Below are 12,395 nucleotides of genomic sequence, written 5' to 3' on the forward strand. Positions count from 1 at the left end.
GAAAATAATATCTCTACGTTCTTCTTTAATTGTGCTGTATTGACAAGGAAGATCATATTCCCCATAAACTTACAACCTTTCTACTCTAGTTGGTACTTTGGAGGAAGATGCATTTAACAATTCTTGTGACTATAAGGTACTCTGTTTTACACTGTGAATTTCTATTTCTGTGCTATCATCTGTCTATATGTAGTCTATTTTTACTTTTTAATTTATCAAATGCTACTCAAATTCTCAAACTTATTGCTGTAGTACATAGTCATAATGAGTTCTGATCTGCTGTAATCTAAACTTCCCAATGATAATAGGGAAGTTTGAGACGATTTTATACAACACTAACAATGAAAAGAGAACAGTTGCTGAAAGAATGATGAGCAGAAAGGGAAAAAGTAGGATGCATTCAAGTTATCAATAAGTGTTAAAAAAAAAAAAAGGCATGGTCTTGAAAGAGCCCATAATGTTTTAGTTCTTCTTTTTATTCTAATTCCTAATTATATCTAACCAACTGATATCAATAAAAAGAAAAGATGGCTGATAACTCATGATTACTGCTCCTCAAAAGGAGTAGGGGAGGGGAGTTTGGTGCCAGGGTGTCATAGGAAATTAATTTCAATTATTTTCTTTTTATACAGTTAATGCTTATAACTTTCACTGGGCTGAGGCTCATTTGTGGCCCTCTCCATTCTCAACTGACTTGATTTGTAGCATAGTGGTTAAGAAACAGACTTTGGCATCAGATGAGTGTGGCTTAATTCCTTTAGAATGTTACTATTTATTGAGGATCTAGGTCTTCTAAGTACTGGAGAAACAGCAACAAACAAAAAAGACAAGGTTCCTGTTCTTGTGAAACCCACATTCTACCGAGGGAGGTAGATAATTTAGAAAGGAAACTTAACAAATAATTAAGCAAGATAACATCAGATAGATAAATGCTCTGAAAAGGAGGATGAGGGATATAATAGTGATTTGGGTGGGGAGGAGGGTTGAAGGTGATTACTACTTTAGATGGGAATCAGGACAAGTTTCTTTGAGGAAAGTCACATTTGAATTAGAATCTAAATGAAGAAAAGAAATCAGAAATGAAGTACCCAGGTATCCCAGCTTTCTGCAGTTTCTCTATCTGTAAAATAAGGCACGGGGCTGCTTTGATGATGGCATGTAAGAATGAATGAAAAATACTTAGCACTGACCTAGTAAGTGTATGAAGCCCTCTTTCTGGCTGTCTGTCCTTAAGACATTAAAACCTAAAGCAGGGTTAGCTTTTAATCTTGTTAACAGCAAAGTCAGTTACCAAGTTACCTCATGTATGTGAGATGAAACGTATTCTGTTATCTCCAGATGTCATTTCCCAAACAGATCCATCCTTCTGGATTTCTCCATACCTGGGGATTGGAAAAGATGGTTATTGTCACTATCAATCCACCTCTAAGTTAGCTGGGAAAATCGCACAATAATGTTTAAATGGCCAAATCCACACTTAATGTATCTGAAGATTTCATCCAGGGTTAACATAGTACTCTGCATTTCAAGACATTTTAAAATTAGCAACTTAAACAGAAGTCCCCAGAGGCTGTGGCCTTGTCTTGTTGATGCCACTAGTTTGGTTACACAGCTAATTCCATCAGAGGCATTGAACCAAGTGTTAGTGTGTGTGAAGAGAGTCTATGAGTCAATTGCCAGCAAGGAATTCTTCCTGCCATAGGAAGGCAAATGATCTCAACTTCTTGAGTGCATACAGTGCAGATTTCTAGTTGAATAATTCCTGACAATAGTGTCCTCTGAAACATAATGCCTGGCCAGGAGCCAGTGATTATGCCACCATACAAATCACTGTGCCTCTGATGCCAGGACGCCTCTGTGCATGGTAACAACAAGAGTTCTCGGTCCTGGTGTTCCACAAGATGTTGTATTGGCTCTTTTATTCTTTATCAGGCCCTAGAATTAAAGATTTTATTTAGATGGCTTTCAGGAAATAAGTGGTGGTGGAGGAAGAGGAAAAGAGAAGAGAGGAGATTTTAGGGTAGTTTGAGAAATAGCTTCGCTGTTATGCGATTCCCATCAGGACAAAGTCAGCCTATGTTTTGAAACCTAGTTTCATTAATTGTTTAATAGATATTTTCACTTTAAATCTCTTGTTTAATTATAGAACTAAAACAGCTTGGTTCAAACTGTTAACTAATGATCCATGTATCATTTTAGTAATTGCTAGCTTCTTTCAGAAATGCATTAATTTTGTAAGAATTATAGACTTTAAAATGTGAAAGCATAGAGGTTTTTTAAGATTAATAAATTAGAACATTTATAATTTGTTTCAAATGTTATTTTACTGGAACATATTATAAGCCTAAAATTAGTAGAACATTCCTAAGGTATTATAATACTCTATTTTAATTTACACTTACTTGTCTTTTTTTAGGATTAAAAGTAGATAGATCATGCTGTAGTTGTCATTGATGATGTAAATGAAATTTAAGGTATGCAGTGTTCTCTTCAAAAGGAATTATGCACCACTTAAAATATTTAGCCAAATTTCACATCCAACTATGAGATTGTGTGCTGTTTTTAAATACCTGGAAATAACTTCTAGGTTCTAGAAATAACTCTTCAAGGCATTTTCACATGAAATAAGTAGATCTAAGCATCTTATTTGATAGGGATAGTAATTATTCAAGATGAAGAAACACACAGAACCCTAAATATTACTCATAAAAAGTAATATATAACAACACTAAAAGAAATGTGTTTCCCATTGAAACTATAGTTGCCAATGTTTTTTCTTTTTGGTTGGTTTTCACTGAGTAAAACATTTTATTTTCCTATTAGCTGGGTATAGGCATTCGCCAATTATGAAAACTCTGAGTCTCTTTTAAATATGGCTAGCAATTCAAAAAGAAAAGAAAAAGATAATTGAAAGATTTCTTGTGGTTTGAAAATGCCTTCCAAATATTCATTAAACATTTAAGTGAGTAAATTTGTAGAATATGTTTCTGACATTGGCACTGGTTCTGTGGTATTTCTCTGATCAGATGGAAGTGCTGTGTGTTATGCAGAGTGCATTCAGTTCATTCATGCATAAACAATATCATTTTCATAAATTAAAACCTCCCCTGCAGAAGGAACATCTGTGCCTGCCTTTGAATAAAAGATGGTGGCATGTGAGTTACTCCTTGACTGACTGAAAGAATCTTTATGTTCAGAATGAAGTTATACAGGCAGGATGGGGAACAAAAATCAAACCTTCATTCCTACCTAACAAAAAAAGTCCACAGTTAGACTTCCCTGCTCTCTGTTTTAAAGGCTGGAATTCTGCAACTGTCATCCTCTTATTATTTCTTCTGTTCGTTACAGCAAGTTTTTAGTTTGCATGAAGATGTCTAATTTTAATTACAGGTGAAATTGAGCTGCTGAATAGATCACATCAGATCTGGATGTTCATTTCATGGTCTCCTAGGCTGGAAGGATGGCAGTGTTCAGATATCATATCAGTATATGTCTCTTAAAGTAAGAACAGTGAAAGCAATCTTGAATATAGGAAGCAACAGCTTGATTCCAAAATAGCAACTCTGTTTCACTTGGAATGAGATTATTGCATTTTGGAGAAAGTTGGGACTAAGTTAAAATCATTTCTGTCATGTGATGAAGGCTGATGGAAAACATGCTAAAATGATATATTTTAAATTGCACTCAAACATTTCTTTAATGCTGAAATATTCCTTACTGCTACTGTCACAGCTTGACATAGCTTCATTGGCAATGTTATTAGTATGGCTAATTGTTCCCATCCATTAGATTACTCACATTTTTCTGGAGCAGCTTGCTAAATGAGGTCAGCTTTCTGGAACCCCTAAATCACCAACGAGAAGGAGATTAAAGGAACAAGCTTGAGAAGAGAGGTAGTCATCCAAAGTGGCATCCGAGTCAGAGGAAGAACAATGGAGTTACTAATGACAGTAATCAGAGCACCACGGTAAAGCCAGGACACAAGTGCCAAAATGTTATTCCCTAGGAGTTGTTCCTGTCAGTCAATACAACCAGACAGAGAGAAGTGCCAACTTTTTTAGTGGACTAAACAATGGACAGAATCGTCTAAGTTTTTCCAGTGAGTTCTGTTTATGAGACAACAGAATAGTGCTCCAAAAGGGTGAGGAAACAATTATACCTTCCTAAAACATATCACAGTAAGAATAGAATGCTCATGAGTACTAGTAGTTCGTTACTTTTTTTCCCAGAAAAATTATTGAAATCATCACAAGATGTTTATATAAAAATGATAAAATGTCACTTCTTGGATTCTTTAAATCATTTCTCCCTGGTATATTCTAAAGGTATACCTTGTTCTCTTTGGGATAGTACTAGTTTGCAATAGAGAATATTTTGGTTCAGGAAAATGTGCAGGTAACAAAGTATGAAGAAAATGGTAAAGTTTTAAAATATGTTTTAAAATATGTAAACAAACTAAGATAGGATACTTGTTTGTGTTTTGCTTGTTAATAATTAACTAAACCTCCCTTTAAATAATAGAAGAAAACCCATACCATGATCATTTAAAGGAATGAAAACCAAAAAGCTAATAAGTGAAGACATTTAAAACAAACAAACAGACCCACAAACACAACTGTCTCTCCACAACCCCTCCCCCACCCCAGCGTCATATTCCGAGTAATGAAATAGCAGGTAGGTCCTTTCGTTATCTACAAAGAGCTGGGGACTTCTTATGCAAGATAAACAGGCTAGAAAGTTTATGCTAAAGTCAAATTGTTTCTTTTATTTTATCCTACAAATACAATCCAGTATTTTTTTTTTTTAACTCAGCAAATAAAGCAACTATTCTGGTTAGGAATTATTTATACTTAAAAAAATCACTTTAAGAAGAAATGCAACAATTGCTCAGATTTTCAATACTATTTTATTGCAACTGGATGAGTGTTTTCTAAATTGTGCATTACACCATATTATACAGAATTACAAACAAGATTACAGTACAGATCGATTCCAGTGGTACCAGTATCACATCTCAAACAGCACTTATTCTGGACCGCATTTTGCATGCAATAGCTATTGTTCTAATTATGAATTAAATGGCCTGAATTTATTTAAGCTACTGTACTAATTGACTACAATAGGTATAAGTCCCAACATTAACAACCTGATTAGATTTCGGCTGAGATTCATTACATGAATATATGACAAACCACCATTTGTGTGACTATGTATAAAATCATGCATTTATAGTTTCTGGAAACATCAATAGCTTCAGATTCTTTGTAAAATCATGGAATGCAAAGGAGTAAAAGACTAAAACGAAACAGTGCAAATTGTATGTGATAGTCAAGCAGCTTTTGATTTAAAGAAGGGTATGTTGGCATTTGTTTATAATATGTATATACAAGCTTGTGCAAGTAATGTATTGAATTGATATGTTTTGATAGGGAATACATCTCTTGTTTTTATTCATTCTCTTCAGAGTTATGGATCTGGTTATTATTTTAAGGAAGGAAAAGACTTTAAAGTGAAATGAATTGCTCAAATTGTGCAATTTTTTTTCAACAATTAGAGAGGAAAGAAGTGCTAAGGCAACACAATAACTTTCTAAGCACTTTTCTGCTGGTTTAAATTAGTTAAATTATTTTGTATAAATTAGATATAATTCTACTTTTCTGATATGTATAAAAATTGATGAAGCTGCATGGTTTTAAAATAGGAAATCCACATTATAAAAAGTCATTAAAAATTCTGTACAAAATCACAACAAAATAATTCAGCATGGGAAAGGTAACAAGTAGTAAAATGCTGGTTGAAAAATATATATTTATATATATTTTAATTGGCCCATTACTAGTTTAAAAATTGCATAGATCCTAATTATTGCTTGTGATTTTGTTATCCCGATCAGATAATTAACATGATCTGAATACAGCTACACCAAATTTGTGGTGTATTTTTTTAACTTTACTGTACTATTTTAAAATAGAAGAGCTATAGAAAATAATACATAAGGTGAACAGGAATTTCGATCCCCTGTTTCTTCCAAAGGCAGTAACGACAATAAATACATATATCACTTGAAGCTTGGAGTATTTGCACTTTGCAGCAGTAGTACCCAAAGGGCTGCCTTTTGTAAACACGACAGTCACTGTAAGCACAGTGGATTCGTTTCCCAGGAATGGTGAAACTGACGTGCCTCTAATCGTGAAAGATGGCATTGAGCTGGGCACTCATGACTCGCTCATGATGTGAATGGCTATCGAAGGACATAACATTGTCTATGGGGATCTCACAGCGAGGGGCGGCGGCGCCCGAGAAGATTGATCCGTGGCTTTGGGCCCCTGCCAGGGTCGCTGCAGGGTAGTGCATGGTAAAGGCATAATTTTTCTCAAACTCGGCGGACGGTTCGTGTTTGAAAGAGAAGTTGCCATTGATGCTGAGCGGCGGGCTGAGGGGTCCGTCAAAGGAAGGGCTGGTACAATCAGTCAGGGGACTCTCAAAGAAGGGCTCTAGCGCGGCGCTGTAGGCGTGCGGCGGCGGCTTGACGTGGAAGACGTGGGAGCTGTCCATGGTGCCGTAGGGAGGGCTGGGCAGCCCCGGGGACTGGTAGGAGTAGGGGTGAACAGGGAAAGAAGCGCTGGCCGTCGGCAGGTGCGGAGGCATGTCCTGGTTCTGCTCAGGCAGAAAAGTCCGAGGATTGAGCTGCAGGCAGCCGGCAACCAGGTTGGTGGTGGGCTGAGATAAGCCCTTGCAGAGCGTCTGTACGAAGGAGACCAGGTCAGGGCTTTTGCCGGAACGCAAGATCTCCGACAGAGCCCAGATGTAGTTCTTGGCCAAGCGCAGTGTCTCGATTTTGGATAGCTTCTGCGTCTTGGAGTAGCAGGGCACCACCTTGCGCAGGTTGTCCAGCGCAGCGTTCAGCCCGTGCATGCGGTTCCGCTCCCGGGCATTGGCCTTCATGCGTCTCAGCTTAAAACGCTCCAGGCGAGCCTTGGTCATCTTCTTCTTTTTGGGGCCGCGTCTCTTAGGCTTTTGATCATCGTCCTCCTCTTCCTCTTCTTCCTCCTCTTCCAGGTCCTCGTCTTCCTCCTCCTCCTCTCCCCCGTTCCTCAGTGAGTCCTCTTCTGCGTTCATGGCTTCGAGGTCGTCCTCCTTTTTGTCTGTCTCGTGCTCCTCGTCCTGAGAACTGAGACACTCGTCTGTCCAGCTTGGAGGACCCTGGGGCTGAGGCTCCCCCATCAGCCCACTCTCGCTGTACGATTTGGTCATGTTTCGGGTTCCTACTTTCAACAGGGGAGAGGGGGAAACAGAAAGAAAAGGAGAAAAACGCTATATTCAAAAACTACATATGCCTTCACTTCCCACTCACTAACCCTGTAGAAATGTATGTGAAGAGAATTACCAGCTCATTACGAAATGGATGCCCCTGAGGAAAAGTTAAGTGCAGTGTTTTATAATGGCTTGTGGGTGCCCCGCTGGTACGTAGGAGACAGGACAGGGCTGGGAGTGGGAGAGAGAGTGAATATGCGATTATGCCTATAAGGTACACTCCTGTGTGTATGTTTCCTTGTGTGTTTATGGTGATTACCCGGCAGGATAATGAGTGTGAAAAAAAAGTGTACATTTCGGCGACTTCGTGTTTAACTGTATGAGTTCGAAGTCACAACTCCGCAGAAATGATGAGTTTGAAAACCCATTTCTGTTCCCATCTCTGTCCTGGCTTCTCGGTACTTTAGCGATTAAAGTTTAGGAGCCATTACGTAATTTACTAAGGCTAGCAGTGGTTTCTAAGAAGATTATACAAACTGGAGACTGAAAAGCAAATGCATGGCGGAGGGAAAGTAGTTTCCACCAAATTATTTCCACTATCAACGAAACATTTGGTAACAAAAGTGAGCAGGGGTCTTCCATCTCACCCTCGTCTTTCTTTTCTCGCCTCCCACCCTGCTGGCCCTCTGCTGAATTTCCACCTTGTATAAAAGCGCTAGCTACAGGGCCAGGGCTGGGGGCATGGCGCAGAACGCTCTTCCACGCGCCGGGGATCAGGTGCGGAAGGCTCCTCTCTAATAAACAGTCCATTGAAAGGGCTGCCCGCTCTTTATTGTGGCTTTTCAAAGTTCGCCTCAAACCTCCTTTTAAAAGATTGAGTAATTATAATGGTCAGCGATTGGCAATGGCGAAGTTGCCGCTTCTAATAAGGAAAATAAAAAGCCTTTAGTGAGACAACTGAATTTCTGGCTCTTGCAATAGCTGTTGGGGACTTGGCCGACTCTGGAGCAGTAACAGGTAGCAGGAGTCGGTCCCTCTCCCTTTCTCCACATTTCCCTCCCTCTCAACTAAACTAACTCTCAACTCAATTTATTTTCCAAGGTGTTCAAAGTCTCGATGTCCTTTTCATTCACTGAAAAAATCACTTGGCACTCCCAATGTTTATAAAATACATGTACACAGAATAAATCTTGATAACACGGACTTTTTTCCCCCCTTACTGAAAGGAGTGGAAAAGTGAAGTAGTTATTTGCTTTAAGAACTTTGAAATCATCACTAGCAAATAATCACAGAATTACTGTGCACTATATTTTTAAAAATCCGAAGGGGCTCCTACAATCCCCCCCCAAAAAAGACAAAAAAAGCAAAACATTTTTTTTTCAATTAGAAAATCTGCAGTGGGTATTTCCGTGATACAACTCAAATTATGTGCGTTATTTGCCTGCAGTTATGGAGGGGAATGCTTGTCTCAACACACACACACGCGCTCACAAACGCACACATACAGAATATGTAGATACATCTTCAATTGGTCCTTTTATTGCCAGTAAAAATGAAAGGATTTTAATTACCTGTAGTTGTTAGCAGGTCCTGAGCAGTGATGGTCTCATAACCCTGGGGCCTCTGGACGCTGTGCCTTCTGCGTGGGGCGAATTCCTCGTGTCCCGGCCGCGCGGGCGCTCAGGTTATATAGCCGAGTTGGTGATGCTGAGCGCGGGCGGGGCTGGGAGCGGAGCCGCGAGCAGGTTCATGCGCCCCGCGCCTGCGCACGCGTCCCGGTTTTGCGCTCCCTTCCGCCCTCCTCCTCGCCGCCCGCCGTCAGCCCTGATCCTCTCCCACCCTCCTCCGACTCCAGCTCCCCTCTCCCCCACCCCTACTCCCGCCCCATCTTCTTCCTCCCCGGCATGCGCCATATGGTCCTCCCAGTCCAGCCAAGAGCCAGGAACCACGTGACCTGCCCATTTGTATGCCGCGGAGCGCTCCATTCCGGCCCCTTTGTGGCCAGAAGAAAGTGGCCCATCTGTCGCCAGTTAGAGACTCCGCGGACCTGTTTTTACCCGCAGGAGAGATTAACCCTTTCAGGCGGCAGAAGGGAGAAGGGGCGCCGGGGGGAGGGGAGAAGAAGGAAGCGGTTTGAGAGAAGGGAGCGGGAAAGCTAACATTGGGGCTGTAAGTAGGGCGGAGGTGAAAGAGGCAGTAGCCGGGACTCAGGAGGGCAGTGAAGCGTCCTGACTCCTTTAGATTCCTCACCGAGGTACTAGCTTCCTGGACACTCCCTGCCTTCTTTGAGATTTCCATCTCTTGGTTTCTCCTCCTTGGTAGACGCTTTGCTCATTGCCGCCAAAGGGTGGCTTCTCCCAAGCTCCATCAGACCCTTAAGCAAACATATAAAAAATGGCTTCATATGTAAACGCAGCTGTGAGACTAGTCCTCAGACCTCCTTAACTGGATAGCCCAAGTTCAGCCCCAACAGTATAGAAAAATTCATCCCTGTCACTCTACTTCACCATACACGCAACTCGGTGCGTCCTAATCCTCAGCTACCCTTGTCCCTGGAGACCCTTCAGCATGTCTGTACCCCTCTAGCCAGTGGTCCTTGTCCTCAGAGCACGCTAGTCCAAGGCTTCATTGGCTTCCGGAGTTCTCTTGCATGAAAGCTGGAGGACTTCTCTGACGTTTGGATTCTGCCTTTTAACCAAGGCCACTGGGTTGATGTAAACGGTGCCCTCACCCAGACACCCTGGTTCCCTGCCACAGGCTGCCTTGCCCTCCTTAGTCCCCACTCTAGGGCCTGTAAATAGGAACCTGGTTGAGACAAGCCTTCTTAAAGGGAAGGTGAAAGGGGGCTGTGCTAAAGGGATCTTTTTCACTCCTCTTTCTAGAAAGGCCATTAGTACAACTCTGGGAAGGAACGATGGCCAGAACTCCAGACCTCAAAGATTCTGACTTGATGTGACCTCCACTTTGCAGGTCAAGGAAAAATCACAGAGCTGCTTAATTCTGAAGGACACATATTTGTGTTTAAATGGCGATTCTTTATTCACTCGTTTCCACCAAGGCATGTTCCAGAATGATACGTATTTTTAAAAGTTGACTCTGTTCCTTCCCTGTCCACTCTTTGTCCACCAGATTCGCCTCTAATCCTGTTAACCTCTCATCCCCTCCCAGACCCGTGTCCCATTACAATGAATGTGTTGCTTATATAAAGGCAATTGCTCCAAAAGCCCCTTGAGTTTGCAAACAGTGTCATGGTTGAGCGGCTGAAGCTGGTTGCATCTAGGAAGCAGAAAGTGGATGCGCTGGAGAGAAAGAGGGTCCTAACGCTATCGCTGGTGTCTAGAAGGCGGCAGGTGTGTGACTTGACCCGTTGCCAAAGGGTGGGGTGAATCGTGCTGAGTTTCCAGAGCAGAACTCTATGGAGTTTTGGGTTCTGAGTTCACTCGTTGGCATATAAAGATCACAGAGGAGGATCCAAAAATTCACCCAGGAACCTAGTCTCCGTATTTACCCCTGTACATTCTGTATCTTAAGTGATGGGTTAAAACTCGAGGGGCATCGGAGTAACAGCCTGCAGAGGCCGATCCCAGGACACGAGACAGGATTGGACCAAGTGCTGCCACTCTCCCGGGCAGCTGCTCCGACGGCCTAGCCCATCATGCCTACAGGGATATGGAATTTGTGCTCTGGCTCCCATTTCTCAGAGGAGATGTTGGGGGCGAGATGGAAGAAGGCTCCAGCTGCCTCGAAGGCCCACAGGGGACCTAGGGGATCCCCCCCAACCCCGGGAAGTGGGAACTTCCCCAGTTTGCGATATCCTGTGGAATACATGAGCCAGATGTTCCTGGGCGGGGAAGGAAAGGAGATGTGGGTGTTTCGCCAGCAGAGACTCTAATCCGCAAATTGCGGGAATTATTAGACTCGTTCCTTCTCTTTCCTGATAAATTCATCCCTAACCCCACTGACCATCGTTGGTCCAGGCCTGAGGACTTGTACAAAGAAAAGGCCACTCCACGTTGTTCCAGAGACCTGGCGAGGTTCGGTCTCACCGTGGCTCTCAGTGAACCTCCCAGCCCTCAGCGCTCGGGTGCTGATCTTTCGGCCGAGATTGCCCGCAGGACGCCCGGGAGGCTGTAGCCCGGTTGCCGTTCCCGAAAGGGAGGAGTCCAGATTAGGCCTGGATTGAGGTGGTATTTTTGTTGTTGAGAGGGGAAGAGCACAAGAAATTGAGGACAGTGGTGGCCGCAACGCTGGGAGAGGAGGGACCGCCGGCGTGGCGGGGCTCAGTACCGAGGACGGTCGCCGCGGCCCCGCCCCGCTTCCTTATTTTTTTCTCCCTCTGTGAACTTTGTTTCGACGGTTGCACACTTCCCCCTCCCGATTCCCTAAATTCTCTCCGTCTCCCTCTGCCCCCGCTCGCAGCCCGTTAGCGGTACACCCTCTCCAGCTCCGGTCCCCTCTGGGCGCTGCAGGCTGCTGAGAGGCACGCGAACAGCACGCGCGGGCAACAAAAGCCGCTTTCATGACTCACTGCCCTCGAGCAATGCCCCAAATCTGTCGCCCCCCGGGTCCCCGCTCCGAGCGCGCCGCGCGGGCCGGGCGGTCCCGGCCGTTACAGCGGCTGCCAGAGCGCGGGCGGGAAGCGGGGCGGGAGGAGGCAAGTGGCCGGGGGTGGGGAGAGGGAAGTGTGGCCTGGGAGGGGAGAATTGGGGGCGGGGGGGGGCGAGGAGGCGTGTGGCACCGCGTGTGGGGGAAGGGAACAGGGGGATGGAGGCGTGTGGCCGAGACTTAGAGGGTGGGAAGCGTGTAGCTGGCGGGGGAGGCGGGTGGTGAGACGCATTCACTGGGCTAAGATAAAGAGCTGGGGCCGGGCCGGCGTCCCCGGCGGTGACCTGTTTCTCGGGGAAACAGATGCTCGCTCTTGCAAAGGGAGGTTTGTGTTCAATGAAAGAATTGAGTATGGCCAGGGCGGCCCCACCGACCGACCTCGAGTGGCGCCCGCATCCTCCCCGCCGCTCCCAGGAGAGGGGTGTCCCGGCCTGGGCACGATCGAGGGGCGGAGGTGGTTGAGAGTTTGGAAGGCGAGAGCGAGACCGTCGGGCGTTCGCTCCGTATAAGGAGTGAGAGTTGTAGGTCTCTCACAG

The 12,395-nt window shown here is 44.0% G+C and overlaps 1 protein-coding gene across 10 annotated transcripts in view; it reads right to left on the bottom strand.

The window, feature by feature from the left end:
* Positions 1–4,887: 4,887 nt before the first annotated feature.
* Positions 4,888–12,395, bottom strand: part of NEUROD1 (neuronal differentiation 1) — a 175,386-nt gene continuing 167,878 nt past the window's right edge. For 8 of the 10 annotated variants that reach the window (XM_074364003.1, XM_074364002.1, XM_074363995.1 and 5 more), the window contains 2 exons: positions 8,826–9,628; positions 4,888–7,265 (listed from right to left, as the gene is read on the bottom strand). In XM_074364003.1, the coding sequence (XP_074220104.1) occupies positions 6,184–7,254 (1,071 nt within the window). In that variant the 5' untranslated portion in view covers positions 7,255–7,265; positions 8,826–9,628 and the 3' untranslated portion in view covers positions 4,888–6,183. Of the gene's footprint in view, positions 7,269–8,825; positions 9,629–12,395 lie in introns of all 10 variants that reach the window. The other 2 variants (XM_045520410.2, XM_074363997.1) reach the window with 2 other exon arrangements.

The sequence above is a fragment of the Camelus bactrianus genome, chromosome 5, assembly GCF_048773025.1.
Source record: "Camelus bactrianus isolate YW-2024 breed Bactrian camel chromosome 5, ASM4877302v1, whole genome shotgun sequence".
Lineage (NCBI taxonomy): Eukaryota > Metazoa > Chordata > Mammalia > Artiodactyla > Camelidae > Camelus > Camelus bactrianus.